A 27641-nucleotide genomic window follows, 5' to 3' on the forward strand; every position below is an offset into this window, starting at 1 on the left:
TGCCTATAGTCTAGTCTGATTTGTACTTTAGTTCATAGTCTAGTCTGCAGCACATTAAATATTCTTAGAATCTTTAACAAAATTAATAAATTACTACATAGACCATTAACGCAATAAATGCTTGTTATAAAATTGCAACCATATGAACTAATTAAAGGAATCCTTCATAGCTTAAGGTGTATATTAAAAAAAGTCCATAAAACAAGTCTTTATTAAGCTGCCTTTTAAACCATGTATGGCGCCTAGGTGTATGTAAAAGGAACTTTTTTCTCATCAAATTAATCAATTATAATAAATTGTTTTATGCTCCCTATAACAACTACTGTATATTTACAAGATTTTTTTTCAATAATATATCATTCAATGAATTAACACGAGTCAGATGTTATATGTATTAAAGTATGTTTGTGGAACTGGTATTTAACACTAATTGAAATTGATTGCATTCAAATAGCTTGAAAACTTGACACTTTTTTCGAATAATATTAAGATACCCTACATTTTGGGAATAGAAACTGGTTCTCTCTCTAATTTCTATGAGAATACTTTATCATTAGTCCTTGTTGAAATGTTGCTAAATTGTTTTTTTGTTTACATATACATATTGCTCATCTTGCTGCGAAGCTTCTACAACATTGTTTTTAAACTTCATTTTTAAACCATTTTTAAGTAGAATTTTTAAAATTAAGTCGTTTTTCTTCATTAAGAAGAAAACAAAGTTCAATACTATTTATCTTAATTTAAAAATTTGTTTACACGAATTCGATCTTATAAATATTGCAAAATTATGATAAATTGTAAAATACAACTACAGTTGACATAATCTCAAATAAGAACATGTTTATAAACACTGAAATGCGTAAATGGAAGCGTTTTAAGGCAGCTAAAGTGTCAAGTCAGTCCCTGTTATTTATATGATTAATTACATTAATTACTTACCTTAATAATTTCTATAATAAAAGTACTGTTCAACATTATTCATTTTACTTTAATTTGAAATTTACTCATTTTATTTTATTTTTTCGTTTGTTTTATACTTAAATAGAAAAATTACAAAATTATGTTGTTTTTATTTACAAAAATTAAAAAGAAAAAAAGTATAAAATTTAATTTTTAAACTTAAATAATCAATTTCATTGATTATTGCTAATTACTAATTGTTGCACTTTAAGTTCTTTTTGTTTTCTTTTTTTTTTTATTATTAAGGCCAAATATTTTCTCAAAAAAAGAAATTAATTGTTTTTATCTCTTACTTTTTTCTCTTTTTCACAATTTAATACTAATGAACATTATTTAGGTATTTTTTTCATAACTAAAATTTTAAAGTATTTGTTAAATTTTAAGTTCTTAAATTTTTTTCTAAACACTTATTAATTATTGACATTAAAGTAAACAATCAAGTATTTAGGCGCTGGAGTTTTTGTTTTTTTTTTAAGAAACTAGAATGTATAACTTAACAACTAATGAGCGTTTGCTTTTCATGATTTAAAACTATTTATATTTTATTTTAAATTAAATTAAAAAAGTCTTGAGTGTTTTTTGTAAAATATTTAAAACTTAAATATATGGTGGTGATGTTTTTGTTTATATATATTTTTTTCATAAAACTTTAATTGTATGATTAAAAGGGTTCGTTTTAAAACTGTTTTATATGCTGTTTGAGACCCTGTACTTAATAATGAGTATTATGTATAATTACTTGTTTAAACTTATAATTAATTTCAGTAATTTATAGAAAAGGGGGGATGATTACTTAAAGTTCTATTAATACATCATGCCGGGATGAACAGCACCGCCACGTTGAAAATATACATTGGGATTACTGCTTAAAGTAGGTTCCAAAGTTGTATACAAATTGGTTTCATCGGGACGTATAAATAAACCTAGAAATTTTGTGTTTTTTGAAAAGGAAGAAAAAAGTTGTTTAAATATTAATTAAATAGAATTTCGAAATATTTGATATAAGCTATTTGATAATATGATAAGAACTTGACATTAGTCTGGACAATAACCAAGACTATAGTCCAGTCTATATTCTTGTCTACAGTCGGGACTATATTTTTTTCTATAGTCAAGACTAAAATCTAATCCATAGTCAAGACTATAGTATTTCCTATAGTCGAGATTAAAGACTTTTCTATAAGCTGTAGTTCTGTCAAAAATCCAAATTATAGTCTGTAATTCTGACTACAATATAGTCCATTAACTTGACTATATGGTAGTCTACAGTCCAGATACATATAGTGCAGTCTATAGTTTAGACTGTATTTCACTCTACAGTCTATTCTGTAGTATAAACTGTACTCGAGTCTACAGACCTGATTATAATCAATTCTAAATTCTAGACTATTGTATAGCCTATATTTCAGTCAATAGTCCTGTCTATGGTCTGTATTCCTGACTATAATCTAGTTCATAAATCTGACTATACATAATCTACAGTCCAGATGAAAGTCTAGTCTATAGTTCAGGATATAGTATAATAGTACAGACTATAGACTAATAGTACAGACTATAGACATAATTCAGACTATATTTCAATTTATAATCCAGACAAAAATTTAGTCCAATTTATAGTTAAGAAGGATTATAATACCGAATATAGTTTAGTCTAGTGCTAACTTTAATCTACTCGAAAATCAAGGCTAGACTATAGACTAGTCTACAGGTCAGCCTGGTCTAAAGTCTATCTACAGCTTATTCTGGACTTGTACAAAATAAGAACTAGGCAATAGTTCAGAATATAGTCTATAGTATATACTTCCGACTCTAGTCTATTCTATAGTTCTGATTATAGTCTAGTATATACTTCAGAGCCTAGTCTAATCTATTAACCATTCTAAAGTTTAGACTTTAATCCAGTTTTATCTTTAATTATTAACTTAATACTATTATGTAAATTTATCATTTGTGTGAGATTTTGTTTGGGGTAATTTTTTGTTAACATCTTCTGTCTCTATCTCTTTCTCTTACCTGGATATCTTAATGTTTGTGCTATATGTGCTTGTGTCATAGAACTCAACGAATTGCCCAATTGTTTAAGTGTTGGCGGAGCTGGCAATTGTGTCATGGTAGGTGGTGCTAATGGTGGTGGAGGTGGGGGTTGAGGATAAAAACAAAACGGGTGCGTTGTCAAGTGTGCTGGAAAATAGTGATACATACGTGTATAACTCGGTGGTGCAGCAGTTACTAAGGCAACCCGATCTTAATATATTTTTTTAATGTTTTCAATATTTTTAGAATGGAAATAAGCGTGTTTGGTGGTTTTTGTTATGTACCAGAATGTATCCAAATAATATGATGTTCATGTAACACACAATAGTTTTTTTTATATACAAATGGAGTTTTTTGTTGTTGACCAGCAAAAAAATATATGACAAAAATATTATTTACATTAAAAATGACAAGAAAATGTTTTATTATTATTTTGAAAATCCATTACGAAAATTTATGTTTAACACGTGCAATATGTCGAAAATGATTTTTGATGTTTGTAAAAAAAAGTGTTATGAGGTTTAATTGATTTGAATGTTGAAATGTTTTTTTTTTTTTTTAATTATGAATTGTTTAATTATACATAAAATTAAGTTACAAACGTCATTATTGTGAGATACGTATGATGATTATGATGATGTCATGGTTGCATGTGGTTAAAGTGGTGTGTTTGTTTTTTTATTTTTGTTATGTGGGTGCGTTTTGTGAAAAAATAAAAGAAAATAATTAAAAAATACTTTAAGTAATAGTGTATAAATAATTTTAAAATAATTAATATTTGATTATTTGTTTTTTAATGAATAGGGAGTGTTTGTTTAATGAACAGGAAAAACAGCGAGCATTTTTGTTTGTAAAAAAAATTTAAATTGTTATTTTTTAATTAGGAAATTATTATTATAGTATTAGTTTAGTTGTAGACTATTTTTTCTTAAACTTTAATATTAGTTGATTTTTTTATAAAAAACAACTTAAACAATTATTTTTCATTATTAAACATGAAGTGTGAAAACAAAAGACTTTGAAAACGAACTTTTTTAACGCTGCCTATGAATAAGAAATCTGCCGTTCAAATTTTGACAAGCATTTAGTAATTCTTTAAAAGATTTCTAAAGTATAACTTAATTAACAAATATTTAACTTAAAATTAAATCCGATTAGCTTCTCATAGTACTTTGATAGACTATAATTAACTTAACCTTTCAATAGAAAAATTAGTGTTTTTAAAACTTTAAACCAACCCTAACTAGGCCTAATTTAACACCATAATTAAAAGTGTTAAAATTTAGTTAAAATATAAACAAATTATAGATTTATAAAGATTAATGATTAATTGATCTAGGTGTCAATGAAACATCATTATATTTTCTATATGTTGACCCATTTTTCAAAACAAAAATTAATTTTAAATTAAAAACCATAAAATTTAGTTTTTAGAAAAATTTTTTTCAAGGTTTTTTTTTTTATTTTGCGAAATAATTCTTTATAAAAAGCATAACAACAAAAAATTTACGTCATGCAGTTTTTTATTAAATGTGATTTATAAATAACCAACTTCTGTTTAGTTTTTTGGAAAGATTTAAAACAATAAAACTAACGATTCCTCGAAATTAAAACAAAGCAAAAAAACACAACAAGAAAAGGTAGCGAAAAATTCTTTGTGTTGCAAAAAATAAAAAATCCGCTACAAACGAAATTTTAAAAATAACGAATAAAGAATGGTCATCATAAATAAATATTTATTTTAATTTAAACCACAAATATTATATATATATATGTATTTAACTTAAGGGAATTTTCGTTAAAAAGCTTAAATAAAATTAAGCAAAACAGTTAAATATATTAACTTGTTAAACTTTATCCAAGGAATGTTGTTAATGTTTCCCCCTTCAAAATAACTTGTTTTATTATTTTAAAATGATGTATACATGTTATAAGGAATTTCATTACAAACACAAAAATTCCACTTGCAAAAAAAAAAAGAAAACAATAATCAGTGTTATTAAAGTAATTTCGTAAAAATATGCAAATGACCTTTAATCCTCTAAGTACACAGATATTTAAACATTTAAACACAATCAACCATACCCCTGTCCGTCCCTCTATACGTTTATCTGAGTAGGTGCAACCAGCAATTACCAATGCCATTACCAATGTAAGTATTCATTTACCACTTAATTTTCTCTAGCTTCCACTTCGTTAAGTTACGTTTGGTAATGTTTTTTTCTGCCTTTTCTTTCCCCCTTTCTTTTCTATTTTCCCATTTAAAGGCACGTGAATGGTTAAAGCCACAAGCTTACAAGTAATGAACCAAAATTTCCAACTGAACTCTTATTAAATGAAGAAAAAAAAAATTAGAAAGAAAATCTCTAACATGACATTAAGCTTAAACATGCATGTTTGGTTTAAAAACTTTTTTAAGCTAAAAAAAGTTGCAAAGGTGCCTTAATAATGTTTGTAGCTAAGTTTTCTATACAGAAGTAACTTAGTTTGAATATTTTTCTTTTTAATTTAAGAAACAACCTACGTATATATTAATAGCTTTTATGTATTGGTGAGTTCATAACTTAAACGCATGTTGGTTTTCAACTTTAAAGATTTTAATCATTCTTCAAAAAAAAAAAAAAAATAAAGTAAATCTTCAAAAGAAAAAAATGTTTTAAAATGTAATTTAGCTTAAACTAATGCTGCATTAGAAATTGTTGGAAAAAATTAAATGATACAACAGTTTTTGGAAAAATGATATTATTACCATTTATTTTGATAAAAATCAATTTAAAACTTTTCGTTATAATTTTGTTTTTCTTTGTGAGAAAAATTTTTTTAATGAAAAATGCTTGTCTTTGCATACAAAATATTTATTTTTGTTGCAAATTTAAAATTATATTTTCTCTAAATTTTTTATTTAAGATAAAATCTTTTAATGAAAACTTTTAGTATTCTTCTTTTCAGCTAAAATATATTTTTTAGAAAAATATTGATTAAACTTTTCGTACTCTATAGTTCAGTAAAAATCCAGTAGAAAATTTCATCTAATATGTTTTTCTTAATTTTCACTTATTCTCTTTCATTTATTACTCTTAAATGACTCTATTTATATGTTACAAAAAAATCAATTGCTACCTTAAACATTTTATAAACCTAATTACTGGCCCATTTACTAAACACTGCAATTAAGCAGTTTTTTAATGAGTTTACTAGGTTGGTACTTCTATCCTTATACCAAGCTCAAGTGGTCGTTAAAAAAAGCTTTAAACCTTATCTTTCACACAACATTTACTTCAGTCTTTCACACACACACAGACACACTCCTTAAAAGTGTAATTATTGTTATTGCTGTTTGATTTTGATGGCCTACTGTTTTTTTTTAACTACAAAACTTTTTTCTAATTAGTTTTTTGTTTGGTGTTTTGTATTTTTTATTTTTCATTAGAAAATAGAGAAATTTCATTAATTTTTCTTTAATTTTTTTATTACGTGTATTGCAATTGTTGTTGCTGTTGTTATAGTTTTAAAGTTTCTTCTTAAAGTCTAAACTGTGTTAATGGCACACAGCAACAACAACAACAGCAGCAACAAAAGCCTATCTGTAGAAGAAAAAAATCCATGTAGTGTTTTACATTAGACATTTACATAGATTCAAATGTTGGTATGTTTTGTACATGTATGTGTGTTTTGACATGCATGTATTTAAAACTAATTGTTGGTGTTTGTTTGTTGTGTTTTTGTTTTTTATTGCTTATGAAACCAGCTTACTATTTAGTTTAAACTTGCATTATATATCACTTACACCCAAAGAAAAAATAATGTTAAGCAATCGTTCTAACAAAGTCTAGTCCATATTCTAGTATATAGCCTGGTCTCTAGTCTAGTTTTTAGTCTAGTATATAGTCAAGTCTATAGTCTACTCAATAGTCTTGCCTATAGTCTAGTCTATAGTTTAGTCTATAGCGTAGTCTATAGTCTAGTCTATAGTCTATTCTAAGGTAAATCTGAAGTCTAGCCTATAGCATGGTTTATAGTCTAGTTGTCACTAATACAATCCTAACTTTAAACCATTTAACTCAATATATTTATTCTCTGCGTGTATGATTTAACTCTAAACTTGAGTTAAATTTTAACTATTACAGCTTCAGCGTTACATTTACTATTTCTGCTATTACTAAGTGCTATTTTTTATTCTTCAATTTGTTATATATCGTTTCTGTTTATACTTATTTTTTTGTTTTAAATACGATTTTTTTCATTTACTAAAACTGTTTGGGTTTTATTGGCTTCAAAAAAAAACTTTCTTTTAATGAGTTTTAAGTGCTAAGAACCAAACAGCAAAAACAGCAATTAAAGATTTTTTTATTCTACTATCATTCTCCTAAATACAAGTTGTTTAAGGTTTTTAATTTTTTATGTTGATTTTCTTCTCATTTTAGAATGTATTACTTGGAAAATATTGCATGTAAATGAATAGAAAAATAAGAACATCATCATGGCAAAAAGGAGAAGAAGGAGAAGATATTAAAAAAGTAAGTAATTGTTATAATTGAACATCAATTGTTATGTCAATATGGGTATTAAAGCCTGTCTGGTGTTTTTTCTTTATTGATACAATTTTTTTACCCATTTTTTTCAATAACAAAAAGATTAAAGACAGTGTTTGGAAAACTTTTATTTAAACAATATATTTTATACTTGAAAGATAAATAGAATGTAGAGTAAATTTTACTTTAAGATACACAAAAGCCACAATATTCATAATAGCAGCAGTTCAATTAATTTTTTTAACAAATCGAAAGACTTAAGACACAAACTTTATTCAAACAGGGTTATTAAGCAAACAACGAAATGCAAATTAAAGATAAAATGGCTTTTACTTATATAAACAAAAGATTTAAGAAATAAACTTTAACAGTGCAAACTTCATAAGATAAAATAAGATTTCATATTAAAATACTAAATTTAATGTAGAGTTCGATTAAACATACTAGAACTAAAAAAATCTTTTAAGCAAAACAAAAGACTTAAGACACATACTTTATTTAAACTGCTAACCATTAGGTTTAGAAAGTCTCTCACTTGTAGGTTGACAGATTTTATTTTAAAAATATTCCTCAACATCTTAGAGAAAGTGGAAATTCTTGATTGTAAGAAATACATAAAAATAGAAAAAAGTTTACATAAAATATTAAAACCTAATGCAAAGCCTAGTTTAAACCTTTTCTGCATTTTGAAAAATAAATATAATCTTAGACTTTTATGTTCTTGCATAACTCACTTCTATGTACAAGAACAAATTAAACCAACAAATAAAAAACAAAAACTACACAGAAAAATCTTGTATTTTGTCCGTGAAAGACAATGACAGCAAATTTAACTTTACACAAAGTGGGTGGACAAGAACAAGATCAAAACCTTATGTTTTTTTCGTTACAGTTTTTTTGTGTAATCTTTCTTCACATTTTTTCTATTTAAAACAAAACAAATAGCACGTGAGTTACAAAATAAAACAACATAAATAAATTCAGAACTAAAAAAAAACTTAAAGTAACAAAAACAAACAATAACGAAAAAAACTCCACAACAATCTGATGTCAAATTTAGGTAAAACATGACTTGAACGTAAACCACAGCTGAATGTGGCGTCTAACAGTTGACTGATGTTTGTCATTGGATTAACATGTTTTTTGTCTTGTTCTTATTGTTGTGGCTGGTTGTTGTTGCTGCTAAAAGTTGTTTTATTTGCATTTTACAAAAAAAAAAAAAAATAAATAAATTTTCTTTCCACAATTTAGCTAGTCGCTGCAGTATAACACAATTCTTTAGCTCATTTAAATCCCACTATAACACACATACACATACACACACTTTCTAGGCACCCTGTCTTCCATTCAGCCATCCTCAGTAAACAAATAAACATCCACATTTTAAGATAATCATAGAAAAATACAAAACTTAACTAATTGGCCATGCTTTAGGGTCATTGTCATTTCAGAACAATATGCCTTAGAGTTGCTAAAAGTTTTACCAAACGATTTGTTAGATTTTGTTTTATTGTATATAAAATAAGTTTAACAGCAACAATACTAACAACAACAAAGTGTAGAAAATAAAAGAATAATAATAGAGCTTTAGGCATAAAGCGTGACTAAATACTCCGATATAGAGTGTAGAAAGAGAGACAGATTTAAAAGATTTACTGTTGCTATATTTATATAGTATATGAGGGAGTAAATTTGTTTTTTTTATTCTTTAACATTTTTCTTAAATTGGAAAATAAAGTACAAATGTTTCTATTTTGGGGGGTGTACAGAGGACAATTTAAAAGTTGTTAGATATTAATTTTGACTTAGCCAAGGTATCATTTACAGTCTATAGAAATTCCCTTTAAATTATATGTTCTCATTGAACTCTCTTTTAAGCAAAGATTATCGTTCATATAATATAAATCTTTATAGGTTCTATACTCAACAGTCAGTTATATTTGGTAAAGGATTATAAATTCTTTTAAATTTATCCACCTATTGATATATTCTTTAAAACAAAAAAAAAAAAAAAACTTAATAGTAGAACAATATTTCAATACAACAATGTATGTTAATCTTTTATGTTTATCATTGAAATAACAACACCATGATTACACTATTCTCGCTCTCTGTCTTCCAAAAAACACATAATCCAACGCTAAAATACTACGGTACAAAAAAAATATGAAACTTAAAGTGTTTTACAAAACGAAGGTCAAGTACAAAATATACAAAATTAAGTTTGAAACAAAAAAGAAGAATAAATAAAATATTCTTTAAAACCAAACTTTATTGGTTCTAATTGTGTAAATAATACTCGGATGTGTAAAGAAGGCAGATACTTAGATACTGGAGAAACTGAGTTAATAAACTTGATACTGAAAGGCTACAAATACATACTGCGAAAAGTGTTCACTGCTTGTTGATATTTAATGAATTTCTGTTAATTAATATACCTTCTATAACATGTATGCCATACACTTGAGATCTTTGGTGACTGTCCGATGTTAAGTCACTCAGTCAGTCTGTCTTTTCCTCGGCCATCCTGTCCATTTGTTTTTGGTATCTTTATTTCGTACTTAGCTTAAGTGGGTACTGTTGGGGTCTGTTTATATTTTAGCCACTTTAAGCGCAAAAACAAAAGCCTTAAACTAATAAAGTTTCAAGTTTCATTACTTTAGTTAGGCAGAGAAATACACAGATAGAAATTTTTCTAATTTTTTTTATATAGAATTCTTTGCTGCTCTTTTTATAGAAAATTTTTGGATAGTTTTCTTTTTATAGAAAAAAAATTTTAAATTTCTATTTTTATAGAAAATTTTGGAAAAATTCTGTTTTTTTTTTGAAAAAATTGAAAAAATCTTTATATAGAAAATTTTTGAAAAATTATATTTTTATTGATTTTTTTTATAGTAATTAACTAATTATCTATAAAAAATTCCAAAAATTATACTAATATAGAAATTTTTCGAAAATATCCAAAAATTCTCCTTTTTTAAAAGAAATTTTACAAAAATTTAATTTTTGAAAAAAAAATTTGCATATTTTAAAAGAAAATTTTCTAAAATTTTTATTATAAATTAAAAAATTTTGTTAAGGAATTTTTCTAAATTATTTTTATATAGAATTCTTTGCTGCTCTTTTTATAGAAAATTTTTGGATAGTTCTCTTTTTATAGACAAATTTTTAAAATTTCTATTTTTATAGAAAATTTTTGAAAAATTCCCTTTTGTAATTTTTTTTAAATTGTCTTTATAATAAAAATTCTATTTTTATTAATTTAAAAAAAAATTAAATTTATGAAATTTTTTTTAATAATATTTTCTTTTTATAGTGAAATTTTCGTTTTTTATAGAAATTAACTAACTATAGAAAAATTCCAAAATTATACTAATATTTTTTAAAAATGTCCAAAAATTCTTCTTTTTTAAAGGAAACTTACCAAAATTAAATTTTTGAAAAAATTTTTTCACATTTTCAAAAAAATTTTTGAAAAAAATTTTTTCACATTTTCAAAGAAATTTTTCTAAAATTTTTATTATATATTAAAAAAAATATTTGTGTTATTATTTTTCCAAGTGTATGTGCTTTAAAAGTTTGATCTTTTTTTCAACGTTCATTGTCAAGGACAACTTAATTGTTCGACACATCTTTATACATCTACTTATACCATATAAAGGTACGAATATGTAGACCCCTTAAACATAATGAGTTCTTTATACAAAAAACAAAAAGTAGTATAAAGTGACCAGATTCAGATAAGAAAATCTTAAATAATGAATTATCTATTAAAACCTGATTGTTTTTCATTTATTACTTATGAATATTTTGATCAAAATGAGTGATAAATATAAAGTTTTCTAAAAGAGAAAAAAATCGAAAAATACATTCGTCCATTTACACAACTTAACTTAAGAGAGTCTGAGTAAATATAATGTAATCGATAAGTTTTAACTAGTTATGACTATGACTGACTCAATGTGGCAAGCGACTTATAACTAAAACTAACCAAATTAATACCTACCAATACATATAGACTTTAACTTAGCCATGACTTTGGTTAAGCTAAATGTGTGCAACTAAAAAAAGATTGAAAAAAATAAGAAAAAAGATTTCAATGAAATTGAAAACAAATGCCAGTATGTAATGCTGACACAACACCAATAGTTGAAAATTGAACGAATGTTAGCAGGAAAATAACAAAATAAGAAAAAAAACTATAGAAAAAGAAAACGGAGCAATTGCAACATTTTCTTAAATAGAAAAAAAAAATTGAAAAGAAAAAAAAACAAACGAATGCAACTAAATAAAACTGTTTAAGGGGAACAGGTTGAGCCGGCCGTCTACAGCTGTCAGCAACACACAACAGACGACAAGTAAGCACAGCAATGCAAACACTAGAAAAAAAACTGCAACAGCAACAACATGGACTAAAGCACAACATAATTCTAAATAACTGATTGTAAATGCTGTTGATGTTGTTGCTTTAAAGCTAAAGCTGCTGCTACTGATGTTGCTGTTGCCGTAATGACTAATGTTGAAGTAATACAATATGTACGTGTTTAGACGTGCAGACAGACGGACGGACGGGCCGACAGACAGACAGAAAACTAAACACACATACTATGTACAATATGTTTTAGTTTATATTTTTTTGTATTTGTTGTTTTGGTTTTGGATTTTACTTATAGATTTTATATTGAAAATTTTTAATGAATGAACAGCTAAACAAACTAGTTGGAGCCAGGAGTGTTGGAGGAGGGAGGAGTATTTAAAAAAAAACTCATATAAACTAGTAACCGGCATTTTTATACAGTTTTTTCTTAAGTAATTACTCTATCGTAGAGTTTTAAATGGACAGACAGACAAATGAAGACAGACAAATGAAGACAGACAGAGCCACAAAAAAAAAAATAATAAAACATACATATATATTTTTATAAACTAAAGCTAAAACCAAAGCAGACATCCTAGTTTTTCCTATACAGGTTTATACTTATATATGTTGTAATATAAAACGAAACGTAAGAAAAAATGAGCTCAAACACATACAGGAAAACAAGCAAAACTGGTACATACAAATTGATTTTTTGGTTTATGATTATTAAGATAATAATGTCAAACGAATAACAAAAACTCTCTAAGTCAGCTTCCTTCAATTTCTAATACAAGACTTAGGCAGAGAGACATTATTGAAAATTGCTTATTTGCTTGATTAAATTACATAAAAAGATAATAATTTCTAACCCAAACAAATTCTATTAAGTAATTTTAAATATAAACTATAAAAAACCGTTAGTTAGAAAAACAAATGGTATTATTTATGTTACAATTAAAAGCTTTGCCTTAAACATTTATATTTTATGGTTTTTAAGATACAAATTAACACCTTAAACTGATATCTTTAAATTTTATCAACTTTGAAATTAACTGTAATTAAAAGTTTTAGTTAGAATTTTAAATGTTTGCTATAAAAGAAATGAACTCAAAACCTAAATTTGTTTTGAATATAACAATTTAATCCCCTTAAGCAGTTAGAGCAAACGAAAGACTTAAGACACGTGCAGCCAACATATTTATTTATTCTTCTTATGTTTTACTGGATTTGTTTCTATCTTATTTTGCTTTTAACTTTACTTTAATATTTTTATACAAAATCTTTATTTAAATTTCAAAACAATTACCTTTATTGCCATATAAATTTTAAAATTTGCAATTTAATTGGTTTATAATAAAACAGTTACACCTTTAAATATAATTTATACATAAAATATATATATTTGAAAGTTAATTTAACACATTAAAACAGTGAAGTTTGGCATAATCTATAAATAATGTATACGCTAGTAATAAATTTTTGCATATTATGGATTGTAGATTTGAAATATATACAGTTAAAATAATTAAAGTTTGAAATTAGTTTAAAACCCTATAACTATTTATTGAGGTATTAACGAACAGTTTTAACGGACATGCGATTTATAGGAATTTTTGTAATTAAATAAATAAATTATATATGCATATTTTCTCTAGATACACCTTATTATGAGGGTTATTGGAGATTATTTATGAACCCTACTTTTTTTAATTATAAAGACAATAAATTTTAATAAACTATAACTATGAACAGTTATCTATAAACTCTCACACTTAGAATGTTGACCACAAATCAAGTTGAGTTAAGATAGGATGATGTCAAATTGCCCTTGTAATTTTGCAAGACATTTTACTAATCATATAAAATATTTTTTAAACAATAAGGAGTAAGGGATATAAACAAAATTCAAGTTCTATGTCTTTTTAGTTTTGCAAAAATGCAATAAAAAGATAAATTTTTTCAAAAACAATTTCGTGTTAATTTTTAAAAATTACCTTAAAACTTGTACAACAAAAAAGCTAAACAGGACCAAATATCCAAAGCCAGCTATATAAACGTGTATTGATTACCAATTATGGGTATCAATTGTAAAACGATAAAAATTAGTTAACTTTAGAACACAACCCTACAATTGTCTATAATCGTTGTTTTAACACGATAATTACCAGCAATTGTTTGAAAGGGGCTCCATTAACAACTTTTAATATATTTATATTTTTTTACTATTATTAATAAATGTTGTTACCAACAAATAACTACAACAAGTAGTCTTCTTAGGCTAAAGGAAACAATTCGGTTAAATGACTGGGTGGTCCATCCTGGCACATATGTACATGTAACAGGCAGCAAGCCGTGCAAAATCAAAGATGATTTAAAGAACCTAAACAATTTGTGTAGCAATAAAATAAACTAGATATTGGCCTTTATTTTAAAATTTACTACTCAACTTTATAACTAAAATATTGTATACAGTTTTAGTATGTTAACTCAGTAACATCCTATTCAAACACGCCCTTTTTAAACATTAAAATTAAACTACAATTAATTGAGAAGTGAAAAACACTAAAGTTTTATTTTACTAACTAAGTAGTCAGAGTCTGTCCGTCAGTTGCAGAAAGGAACTAGTAGTTGGTATAGTTTTAGTACTAGTAGCAGCTAGTTGTAATATGAAGTTTACTTTAAAGAGCCATCACATCACCTAAAGGCAAAATGATTATTGTCATCATACATTGCAAAATTGAAGTATAAAAAAATTCACAAAAAAAAAAAAAAATAAAATAATAATAAAATTGAAAAACAAGCGAAAATAAAAATTATAAATAGAGTATGTATGTACATATATAAATGGGTTCGTGGATCTATAGTTTAGTTAGTAGCGTTGAACAACGTCAAGTTGGCTGCAGCTTGTTTAGAATGTCTTGATGAAAAGTGTAAACGAGCCGCAATAAAATAATGCAAACAAACGTTTTATAGACAAACTCCGCATGGGCAACCTAAATTGAAAAGCAAAATTCAAATTCAATTAATTGCGCTGTCAGTTCGATGGCAGCATAAACATTTTAATTTTTCGAGAATTTGATTTATAAGTTTAGACTTTTATGAATAATTGCTGTTCATTTTTCACAAATATTTAAATCATTTACATGCAGAAGAAGTGGAGAAATTCTTAAGCTTGGACAGCTCAGCTATAAAGTATCTTTTTATGAAAACTTGCCGCGTCATCAGCATTGTTATCATCCTTAGCAAAAACGGAAAGAACAGAAACAAAAACATCAATGTTTAAAATTGACTGACATGTATTTCTTTTCATTTCTTTTTTTTTTTGCGAAGTAGTCATTTTTTGTCGTTTTATGAAGAGGGAAAAATTTTCTATCTATATGTAACTTTACGAGTATGTTTATGTTTTTTTTTCATGTACGGTTCAGTTTAGTCTGTCTAGTATTTACCAATGCTTTAAGAGGCCGCTTTTATAACTTTAAAGTTCAAGGTTATTTACAACAACTAACTGCAGCAGCAGCAATAAATGTTTGGTAAAAAAAACAGTAACTCAGGCAGTAAGTAAAATTATGATCATGCTGAAGATGATGATGCTGCTGATGATGATCATGACGACGATAGTGATGCACTCGCATTACAATAATAAAAACTACACACTCCAAAATAATAAAAAATCGACAACAAAAAATAACAACAACATTAAACTTAAACCGCCATCAAGATTAAATATATATAAAAAGTTTATTTATTTATTTATTTTTTATAAATTTTTTTGGTTTTCATCTTTTAAACTACGACATACATTCAACACGAGTTCCCTGTTTTCAATGAATTTCATTAGGTTTGTAGCATCAGCAGCAGTTGTAGTAGTACTTTGGTTTGATGGTGGCAGTAGTAGTTTAGTTTTCTTATTATTGTAGTAGCAATACCTTTTAACATTGAATTAAGTTCAAGTTTAAATACCTCATCATCATCAGCAACAGCATCAAAACGAATAAAAAAAATAAAATAAAATGAACAGAACAAAACCAAAACCGAAAAACAAAAATCACATAAACAACAGCAACCTTTTGTTGAAATGGGTGCTTTGATTAAAGGGCTTTTATGTTAACCTACAGGCGACGATAAAAAAAGATTTCACATAGCTTACTGATAAACTTTGATTTTTTGTTTAAATTAAACTTCAAAATCTGTTGCCTTAAAGCTTATTAAACAAACAGCTTTTACTAATAAAATTTGAATTTTTCTACTGATTTTTAAATTTAGTTTCCTTCAAAAGCTTTTGCTTTAAAAGCATATTAAACAAAAAGCTTTTACTAATTAAATGTTAATTTTTAAATTTACTTTCATTGTATATTTTTTTTTCCTCAAAAAGATTTCTTTTTCAAAAACTTTTACTTTAGCAGATTATTGAACAAAACGCTTTTATCATTAAAAAAAAGCTCTTTTTACTAAAAATCCTTTTGTCGCAATTCTTATGAAGATCTAATTTTCATTCATAATTAACAAAATAAAAAAACTTATTTTGAATTATTTCTATTTCAATTCGATATTTACAATAACAGCTTTTCTAAAGAAAATATTACAAAGGTTTTTTTCTAAAGCTTTTTTAACGAAAACTCTAGTTTTTAGTAAAGTTATTATATAAATAAAAAATTTAAATTGAAGTGAACTCATTTTTTGTCACCGAGTGTAGTTGAGCTTTAACACAAGTGCTTACTCTTAATATGCGGTTTCCAATTGTGTGTATTGTTTTTGACACATGACCATTTTTTGTAACTTTTTTTGAAAAATATTTTTTTCTTGCTTTGTTTTTCTTTTTTTGTGATTTTCGAAATCTTAAACTTGACCGTTAAAACAAACCCACCATCACTTGTTAGTAGATCTGATATTTCAGTTGTTTGTCGTTTGAGGCAATAAATGAAATCGATCAGTGCTGGGTGTTGAGCAAAAACTTCGACAATGCCAAAGGGACACATAAACATATTATACAATTGCCTTTTGGCTTGTTTTTAGTTTGCCAGCTTGCTTGCCCGCCTGTTCATCTGTCCGTCCGTCCGTCCGTCTGTTTGTTCTTCTGTATATTTTAAGAGTTTTAGTGTTTACTGTGATGATTTATGCCAGCAAACTATTGTAAAGGCAATTTTTGCCTTTGTATTTTTTGTAATTTTTGCATTTTCAATTCTGATGTGGTGAATTTTTATTGTTATTGACATTTTTTTGTTAGCAGCATTTGTTAAAAAGTATTGTAATTTTATTTTGTTTCATAGGCAGTAAATTGAAGTGAATGTTTATGATCAAGAATTTAAAGTGAGATGAAAATAATTAAATGTAAAGTGGTCTATTAAAATAAGAATTAAGAAAAAATGTATTTTTAAGAAATTCCTTGACTGTTGGAAAGATTTTTATTTATAGTTTAAGGGATAAGAAACAAAACTTTGGAGATCTTGAGATCTTATAGAAATTATAATTTTATTGCTTTATATATTTTTGGCCATGTTAATTAAGTAGCGTTTTAAAAACTATTTAAATAACAAAATAAATTTATGAATTTTAATATATGACAACAACTATAACTAACTTATATCTCAGCATGAAAAAGTTAGTTTATCTCAAAAAATTTTAAAATGTTTACAATAAATACTCTTACTTGATGTGGAGAGAATTTATATATCATTAAAACTGAAATTGAATTATTTTCTTTTAAAACTAACTGTAAAATTTGACACCTTTATGCATCATAAGCAAACAGACATAAAACTTTTAAGAAGACACAACACAACACAATAACAACATGAATAAAAATGAAATTTCTTAGACAAAAGCATAATAATAAGTTACAGCTTAAAAGGGGAGCGTTTAAAGCTTAAAAAGAAAAGTTTGAAAAGAATGAAGAGAATAAAATTAATGTCATTTGATAGATGTTAATATATAGAATGTGGCTTTAGAAGAAACACTTTTCCTTTTACAACTTCAATGAAAGAGTAAAGTGAAAAAATAATAGATAATAAACACCTAAAAGTTAGAATAATAAAAATCAAAAGAAATTTGCTGATAAAAAGGTAGAAAGAAAACAGTTAATATAAACAACTTAGAAAATTAACACGAAAACTTTAAACAAGAAAAGAGGGAATAATAAAAAAATATAATTAATTTTCATTCCCACCACATAAAATGCACTATTTAACAACTGATTTAATGAAAGAATAATTCATTAAAAAAATCTGCTGTGTTTTTCCAGACTAAAAAGTAAAGTAGTTAGGAAAGCACCGTGTAACGACTCTGTGAGTTTTCATAAGATTTTAGGCCGGTAATACATTGTTCAAAACTATATCAGTTTCACTCAATGTTTTCAAGAATTGTAGTAAAAAATTAAAAATATTTTAACAAGTTGAGGAATAAAGAAAACTTCATTGCTTGTGTTGCAACATTAATGCCAGCAACACATGACAGCCCATCTGCAACAGACTCTGCAACATCAACAAGCACAAAACAACTTGTTTAGAAACGTGTGAGTATAATGTTCATAATTTTTTGTTATTTTTGTTTTTCTTTTTTTTAGAACTGTTGCATGATCATTATATATAGACGCGTTCTTAAACAAGTATTAAAAGTAATAGATGATAAAATAAACCGTTGTTTTTTCTTTAACTACTCTAGCAATAGTTTTCTTTTATTTTTTCTTACTTACTTACTCCAAGCCCCCAGAGTGCGTGTTATTTTTATGCCACCAGGCAAATTTAAAGGAATTTTGTGAAGAAGAAAAAAAAACTTTTGTTCATTAAAATTACGTTTGTTTTTAAATAACACATTTTTAATGTTATATTACTTCAATCTTTAGAAAATTAGAGAAAAAAAAACATTTGAAACAAACATGTTAAATTCATTTATATGTAGGCGTTTCTTGAAATAATTTATTTTATAACTATTTCAGTTTCTTTTTTTTTATTAAGCTGCTTATGCAATTAAAAGTTTATCTATGTTTTAGCTTTTGTACGCACCTTAAATATTTTTTTGTTTCAATATGTTTGATTATTTTATAGTTTGAAATAATAACATTATAAGAGGATTTGTTAGTTGTTTAATTATGTTTCTTTTGTTTATTCTATTACTGAACTATTTTTTTTTTTTTGATTTTTTGAAATTAAAATAAATAGTTGTTGATTTATAGTTATTATTTATTTAATTTTTAAATAAATATTTTTATTTTGTTAGCTTGAAGGTTAAATTTTGTTTGATTTTTTTGCATTTATTTGATATTTCTAAGTGCTGTTAATCTTGTTAAAGTATTTTAATTTATACTGGTTTTCTTAAATACCATTTTCTTTCTACTTTATTTTTTGTTTTTTAAGGAACTAAATGTTAAAAATCATACACGTGATTTGTTTAAACATTAAAGTATAAAATATTTCCTAATATCCCAAAAACATTAAGATATTTTAAAACAAGTTTGTTTCTTAAGTCTTTTGTTTTGTAAGTGTTTTATGAAGTGGTAGATAATAATGTTTTTAATGCTATACTAAACATTATTTTTAAATTACGCTCATAAATTTTGAGATAATTAATTATAAAAAAATAGTAGTATAATACTTAAATAAAATATGAGAATGGCTGCACATATTGCGAGATAGAAAGAGAGAGAGTTATAACGAAATAAAACGAAACATGTTTTTGCATGCTGCAAATAATTATATAGCAATATATGCTTTAAAGTTATCTAAAGTAAAGGCTAGTTAAAAGAAAAGTAATTAATAATTATTTTAGTTTTGTTTCGTTTAAAACATTACCAAAAACTTCAAATACGTTCAAGATTACAATATCTATATAACACCTTCTATCTTTAAGTCTTTAAGCAATAACAAAGACTTCAAAATATTTCGAGTTTTTGTCTTAAATCTTAGGTTTTATCTCCAAAACAATCATAGTTGTCAAACCTTAACATACAAAAGAAATTAACGATTGAAACAATAATAATTTTTAGACATACAATTATTTCAAGTTTTTGTCTTAAGTCTTTTGTTTTGTTTAAAAGCAAATTTATAATATGCAAAATTTTATAATCTAAAAGAAATTAGTGTATAAAAACAATAACACATTTAAAAACTCATATTTAAATATCATTGTTTTACTATGATTGCGTATTTTTTTAAATATTCAAAAAGAAATTTTATGAACATTTTGATTTATGCTGTAGCACCAGACATGTTAAAAATATTAACAAAAGTCTTAAAAAATAATTTAATCATGGCTATTGTTTTCATTAATAGTAATTTCTTTTAAAGCTCAATGTCATTTTAACCTAATGACGTATTTTCTTTGTAATGCTCTGTAATCCTCTGATTTATCTTGTTGCAAAATAAAATCAATGTTAAAAGTTGACTCTTTAACTAGTGTTTAATCTTTAGAATATTTTGCTATGACTTTAACTTATATTAACTTTATTTAGATTAAATCCTATATAGTTTTGCTGATTAAAAATCATCATTTACTCTTTATTGAAATGTCTTCTCTCAGTAAGTGTAACGAGTAACAAATGAGCTCCTTGCCTTGTTTTTTACAAAAGCACATTCTCTTAACTTATATTAAGTTTTAAAGATACTCTCATTTCAAAGAGAGAGCTTTGCCTATATACCTCTCTCTCTATCGATTAAAGATTTCGGGCCTATCATACATTTCTTGAATCTAACTTTACAAAGGTCTTTAGGTAGTTTACAAACCAACTTCAATCTTATATCAGATTGCCTATATTTTTACTTTCAGCTTCGATACTAAATTGTGTATTAACCTTTCCATGACCTTTATTCTTATCTGATTTATGACTTTACTATATCCAGAAGAGAGTGTTGTCTACTTTAAGTGTTTAACCTTCTTTAAATAATGCAGTTTCAAAGACAATTTTAATGATTTATTTTAATATAAAAGATTCATTCCATAATAATCGAACCCTATTGACAGACGCCTTTTTAATAAAAATTAAACACAATGAATCGTTATCTGTCTAGCTAAAAATTTTAATCTAAAAGTGTTATAACAAAATATGAAAAAATGACCTTAATTCAAACAATTTATTAATACAAACTATAGCTTCTAAATCAACTAATGTATTCCAAATAATTACAATAACAAAAAACAAAAACAGCTGTTGGTTGTAATATCTTAAACTACGAAATTAAATCTATAATTTTTCAGCCAGACTTTGTGTAACCATGTAGGTGTTCAAAACTAAATTTGAAGTAGCAACAAAAAACAATATCATTTTCTATAACTATGTTAAAAGTCTTGTTATTGAAACTAAACATCAATTACGCTTCGTTTATTTCTCTTTGACTTTTTAAATGCAATCACAGAAGAAGTAGTAAAGGAGAAAACCCTAAACATTACAAGTCATACATACATACGTACATACATATGTAATCTTGCAATGTCTGTTAAACGAAGTAAGAGTGTAAACATGAGTTGATTTTTCTTTAATTTTCCCTTTTTTATTTTTCCTTGTTTTTGTTGTTGGTGTAACTTAACAGCCAAAACAATGATTTGGCATTTTATAAGCTTTTAAGTAAAAGTACCAGTAGAAATATAAAAATAGTTAAACTGGCTAAGAGGTACTGCAACATTTGCCAACTTTGAAAAGAAAACAAACTATTACTTAAATAGTTAGACAGCTAGACATAAGAGTATTTGTTTGGTTTATTGTTTTTACTTTCATTTTAAATTGTGAAAATTTCTTTTGGTTAAGTATTAGGTCCATATATTTAATTAATTTGCTTAACAAATTTTATTTAGCCGTAACGTTTTTTTTTTTGAAATTGAAAACAATGTATTTGCTATAATTGACTTTCTTTTTATATTTACAATATTCAATTAAATTTGATTTTCATTTTCAATGTAATACATGATAATTTCTTGGCATACTTTACTAAAACTCATCATTCATGCATCCAACCATCCATCCAAACATTTCAATCAACATATCACAAGTCCACCATTGTTCATGGTTAAATGAATAAATTCACATAAATAATTTATACAAAAATTATGCACTTTTATTTATTTGATAATTTTATAATTTGCATTCAAATTCAATAGCATTGTTATTCAAACTTTAGTTTCATTTTTTTTTAATTTTCAAAACATTGCTGCAGTTTTGTTTATAAACCTTAATTTATTTATAATTTTTTTTATATGTTGTATGCTGTTTGTTGTGTTACATTTCCTAACTTCAAATTTAATTCAATTTTAATGAGTCCCAGTACGCAATATTTGTTTTTTTTCGTGTTTTGTTGTCTAAACACCTTAACCTTTGTCTTAACTTTGACCATCATTATTTTTATGTTCCATATTACGTTGTTTTTTTTTTGGCTGTTTAAGTTTCACTTTTTAAAATGTCATTATTATGATTATTATGTGTTTTAACTATTGTTAGGAGTATTTAATTAAGTTTGAAGTTTAGGTTGTACATTTACACTTTTGTTGTACTATTGTGGTGGAATGACAAAAACAACAACAACATTGCCAATCCACATTATTATCTTTGGCCACAATTTTGTATTTGTTATATAGAGGTGTTAATTTTGTTTAGTTTTTCATATTTTGCTTGTTTTTGCCTTTAATGGCCTTTAATAGTATCGTTTTGTAATGATTGTACAGTGGGGGCTAAAATAAGATAAATTTTTTAACTTAAATATAATTAGAACTTCCAAAGATGCTGAAAAGAAGTTGAATTTACTCCATAGAAGAACTAAAGTTATCATTTTAACACATGCTTGTCACTTACAAGTTACTCCAAAAAAGAGCATAAAAATGACTTCTTGGGAATCACTTCAGAAGTAGTAAATTTGTAAAATGGATTTTACTTGATTACAAATTCACTACTTCTGAAGTCAATCTTAAGAAGTTATTTTTATATTTTTTTTTTTTGAAAGTTATTTGTAAGTAACAATCATGTGTTCTGAAGTAATTTTTATTTAATATTACTAGTAGGCAGAAATAGACAAATTGAACACAAAATATCAAAAATACATTCAGCTTTAAAAAAGTAGATTTATTTGCGCTTCTTCGGAAGTTATCAAGCATCACTTCAACAGAAGTTAAAAAAGTTTACAGTGGCGAGTATTACACTCTTTTGGAAGTACTTTGTTTTAGTGTTGCTGGATAATTTTGACACATATCTATTAAACATAGAATCACACAGAATAATTCCTCATACATTCTACTCATTCTTAATCGCCTAAATATTAATAAGAAATTTAAATTTGTTTACTAACGAATTCATTTCTTTAAAGAATAATTGACAATGATAATTTTCCGTATTATATGTCTTGGGAAAACAAACATTTTTGTTAACATTCTTAGGAATTACTAAAAATTCGAGAATCAAAATTCGTTTTAAAATATTTAGTAATTTTTTTTGTAATTATAATTTTCCTCCAAATGTAAAATACAGAGGAGAAACTTCCTTAAACAAATAAAATTTTTCTAGAATTTTTGATCTTCACTGTTAATCTTATTTATTGTTTCATTTTTTCTTTTATTTAATTGAACAATTTTGTTATTATGTTTTGATTTAATAAAAATAAATAAAATAATTGCATTTATAATAAATTTAATAAGAAAATTAAAAAAAGGTGTTCGTGTCGATGTTTTCTTTAACGCTTTCACAACCAAAGCAAAAGTCTTTACAAAAAAAAGCAAAAGTGTTAAAGAGACATAAATATAATTATACAATTGTAGTTATTATAACCATAAAAAGTTATACATAACAACTTCAAAAAAAATCAACATAAAATAAATCGTATAGAAAACTTAAAACACAAGGAAAATTTAACTTAATCCTTTATATAAAAAAATACCTAGGGAGTTTATAATTTTCTTAAGCACTGAAGTGTTAAAGTTTTTTTTTATTTTCAAATTAATCATACACATTATTCTTGGTTTTAGTAAGTGTTTAAACTTTTAATGGTTTGTTAATTAATTACAGTAATTTTCCACAATATATTTTTTAAACTACATTATTATTTAATGTATTTTTAGTGTATTTGTTGTTAGTTTGCGTAACGTGTGAAAAGTAATTTCATAACAAAATATTTTTAAACAAAACAAATGCATTTTTTTCAATTTATTATTCCCACTACTAAGACGACTTTTTGTATTTCTATTACTACTATTTTATGCAATAAACACTTTTTTCGTTATTGATGTCTTGGGCTATGTAAAAACTGAACAACAACAAAATTACATAATAAAAGCATATTTTTAAATTGTACATTGCATTACAAATATTTTTTACGTTTTCACTCCCTCTTACGCCCGCCTTAAGTCACACAACAAAAAAAAGTTATATGAAAAAAAAAGAAAATTGTTGCATTGAATTATTTTTGCTAGGCCATGGCAGTAAATAAAACAAAATAAGAAGAAGGAAGTAAATTGTAGTTAATTTACTGTTCAAAAAAATATATATTGCAGAAAAGCTAAAAGAAACAATTTAACATTTATTACGGTTACAAACAAAATACTTGTAATTTGTTAGCTTCTTTCTGCTTAAAGTTTTCTAATGTTTTGTTAACATATTTTTTATTAACTCGTAAGACGTACTACGTACTTATTGCTGTTGCAGTTGTTATTGTTGTTTTATGGTGCAACACGCATAAAAACCTTTTGGTTGTATGCTTTGAAAATAAATTAATAAATAAAAAAAAACAACAACATTTGCTTTACCATTAGACAGACAACATAAGTAAACGAAAGTTCGGAATTTGTAAGTCTGTAAATGCATGTGAAAAAGTTGATGAAGTCAAGTGTGGTGAAGGTATTGGAGGGGGGGGGGGGTGAAAGTAGACAACACAAAGGTTAAGTAATCCATAATAAATGAATCAATGTTAGATAACTAATGTATAGCAAATGTTGGCTTGTTTTCAGAGGGAAAACAGAAAGTGTTACGTCCAAAAATACAAAATAAATGAAATTAGTAATTCTCTATAAGCCTGTATTTCCTTGCATTAAAATTACTATTTTCAATCATATTTTTACAAAAATGCTCTCTGTTTTTTTCTCTTTTAATAAATACCATAATTAATAATTTTATAAAGAAAATAAAATAAATTTTCGTTCATCAACTTACCTCCTGCATTTAACCCATTTGAAGAATGTTTCATATTAACACCATTCCCCGAATTAGAAGCTGAATTTTGAAAGCCTCCTCCGCCGCCGCCCATTACTCCATATTTGATGGGTTTAAAGTGGAAAAAAGAAGGTGAATAACCCGAACCGCCTCGACTTAAAGAACTAAATTGTTCTTCCCGATCCTCTACATACAGGCCCTCCTTGCCCATGGCGGCCAATTGACGGCCCTTGGGCATAAACATTACCAGGAATACAGTAGCCGATGTGGCTACCAAGCCGAATGCTATGCAAGCATCTTTATGTCTTTCGGCTACCGCCAAACCGCACAACATCCAACCCAACCATATAGGTATAGCGCCACCAATGGCTAAACCTATATAAGTAGCTTCTCTATAATTATCTCTAATACCTCTTGATTTGATAGCCAAAACCGAGACAAATACTATCAGGAATATGATATAAATAAGAGAAAATAGAAATTCCGAAAATTGGGTTTTACATAGGGGAATTAATACTGTGCCCGCCGTGGTAATGCGTGCATACATATCCGTCGAAGCGCTAGCATGAAACATAGAGGCGAATGATGATGAAGAAGATGTATGATCACTTTGTGACGTCATGGTAGAGGCCAGTAAACTATTAGCACCAAAAGGTACAGATAAGGTAAATAACTCTGGGGGTGAAGTTATCAGCCATTGGGCTCCTATAGCCACTTGTATCAGCACTGCAAAGAGTAACAGCAAACCTTGATAGGGAGCTGGCAAGTACACACCACCATTAAGACTTATAAGAAAAACACATTTCACCAGTAAAGCGGCAAATACCAAGGCATAGGCTACACCCACACCAAAACGTATAGTGCCACAGGTTAACAAAGAGGGTTGGGCGGTTATAATGGCTCCTAAGCCCGCACAGGCAAATAAACCCAGTAGTAACATTTGACCCAAGAAAAGATGCCTTCTTGAGGGTGAGGTTCTCCAAGCCTTAAACAGCACAAATATTTCAAAGGCTGCCATCATAAGCATGGTTAAAGAAGCCAGTACCAATACCGGCACTACCCAGGGTTCCTTACGTAAACCGGTAAAGTTAAGATGAGTCGATATTATAGTGGGTGGTGTGGCTGTACTATTAGCTCCAGCAGCTGTTTTGGGGGCCACTATTAAAACCGAGCGAGGTCCTCCCGGAGCGGTTACTGAGGGTTGTATAAAGTTGGGTAAACCTCTGGCCTTGGAGCCAGTTCTTGAGGGTACCAAAGTGCTGGCTGGTGGCAATGTTGAGCTGGTTGGCACTACAAAAAATTCTGTGGACATTTCCACCAAACGATCGGCTTTGGAAACATTGGCCACCAGTACCGCCTCTGCTACATTTATATCTTCTCTTCGGCTCAACTGCTTCGCTTGTCTCTTTCTGGTAGTAGCCGGTGTTATAGTTTCCAAAGTTTGTTCCTCTAAAGCAGCCACCGAAAGCGTAAATGCTTCAGTTTCCGATCCTAAACTATTATGATCACTATTATGTTTTATATTAGTCACTTGTTTATTATTCGATCTCACTTTTATGTCACTATCCTGACTCACTATATAATTACTTCTTTTCAATAGACTATTTACACTTTTCTCTGTGCTTACACTTATTATTGCATGATTATTTTGATTTAAAGATTTGTTCAACAAATTTCGATTATTCCCGCTAATATTAACGTTGGATTTTTTGCGCAACGGTAGCAAACGTTCACCGAATCTGGGCTCGTGGGCGGTACGACCCACACCCGCCACATCCGCTTCATTAGCATAGTGGGCCAATTCCGCGTCATCGAAGGCCAATGTCACATTGTGAAATTGCACTAAACAGACGAGGAGTGTAAACCAAGATATTAAGGAATTTCGTAAACACCGCGCTTTTCTACGTTTGGCACACATTATACTGATTGCAGTTGCGGCCATCGACCGTCTTTCGTGACGGACCATGCCTAACTGATGCACATGGGCAAATGCATTTATGTTGCAACACTGCACAAATGACCGTAAACTATCCACAATGCCAGCAGCAACAACAACTACAACAGTAAAAATTTCCACACTAGCTAAACATTTAAAATTGCACTTGGTTGCTTGCTTTTGCTGCTGATCTTGTTGTTGGTCTAAAACTAAACTGTATGCAACTTGAATGTTTGGTTTCGTGTTTGGCCTAAACCATGCCACATTTGTGTTTTTTTTTTTTTTTTTTTTGCTGTTGATTTTGCACTTCGTGTGTTGCTAACTTGGCATCGGTTTTCTTAGCGATTCTTATTTTGATTTTTTGTTTGTTTTTTTTTTTCTACAAAAGATTCGTTTTCGCGTTTTGGTTTCGTTTTTACACTTCGTTTGGTACGCGGCGTTTAAAAATATTTTCTTTTTGTTTTATATCATTGCCTCTTTCTTTTCTTTTTTTCTTATTAATTTTCGTTTTTTCTTTTATTGTGTAAATTTTTGTTTGATTTCTTAACAGAAAGCAGACAAATACATCTTTTCACTTTGCTCAACCGTCAAAGACTGTTTGATGTTGAAATTTTCTTGGCTTATACTCGTGCTAATGTTGCCAATGAATGTTTGTTAGTTTTGGTTGGAGTTTGAAACTTGGTATTTGGTCTACAACATGTTGCC

The 27641-nt window shown here is 26.9% G+C and overlaps 2 protein-coding genes across 4 annotated transcripts in view; one reads left to right on the forward strand and one right to left on the reverse strand.

Annotated features, from left to right (window-relative positions):
- The window catches only part of LOC111687477 (zinc finger protein 2), a 164286-nt gene that overhangs the window by 52489 nt on the left and 84156 nt on the right, over positions 1–27641 (forward strand). The window contains exon 8 of the transcript XR_006940922.1: positions 7419–7511. The gene's annotated coding sequence lies outside the window, so the exon portion shown is untranslated. The remainder of the gene's footprint in view (positions 1–7418; positions 7512–27641) is intronic.
- On the reverse strand, positions 1333–27538 carry LOC111687615. Of its 3 annotated transcripts, none has more exons than XM_046950983.1 (3): positions 25001–27538; positions 2974–3141; positions 1333–1883 (listed from the first exon to the last, which is right to left on the reverse strand). In XM_046950983.1, the coding sequence occupies exons 1-3, from the start codon at positions 26964–26966 to the stop codon at positions 1765–1767; spliced, it is 2253 nt and encodes a 750-aa protein (XP_046806939.1). In that variant the 5' UTR covers positions 26967–27538; the 3' UTR covers positions 1333–1764. The 3 variants fall into 3 exon arrangements, with proteins under 3 accessions (XP_046806939.1, XP_023305838.2, XP_046806940.1); XM_023450070.2 differs by having other exon boundaries at positions 2974–3204; XM_046950984.1 differs by lacking the exon at positions 2974–3141.

Source organism: Lucilia cuprina, chromosome 5 (genome assembly GCF_022045245.1).
Source record: "Lucilia cuprina isolate Lc7/37 chromosome 5, ASM2204524v1, whole genome shotgun sequence".
NCBI lineage: Eukaryota > Metazoa > Arthropoda > Insecta > Diptera > Calliphoridae > Lucilia > Lucilia cuprina.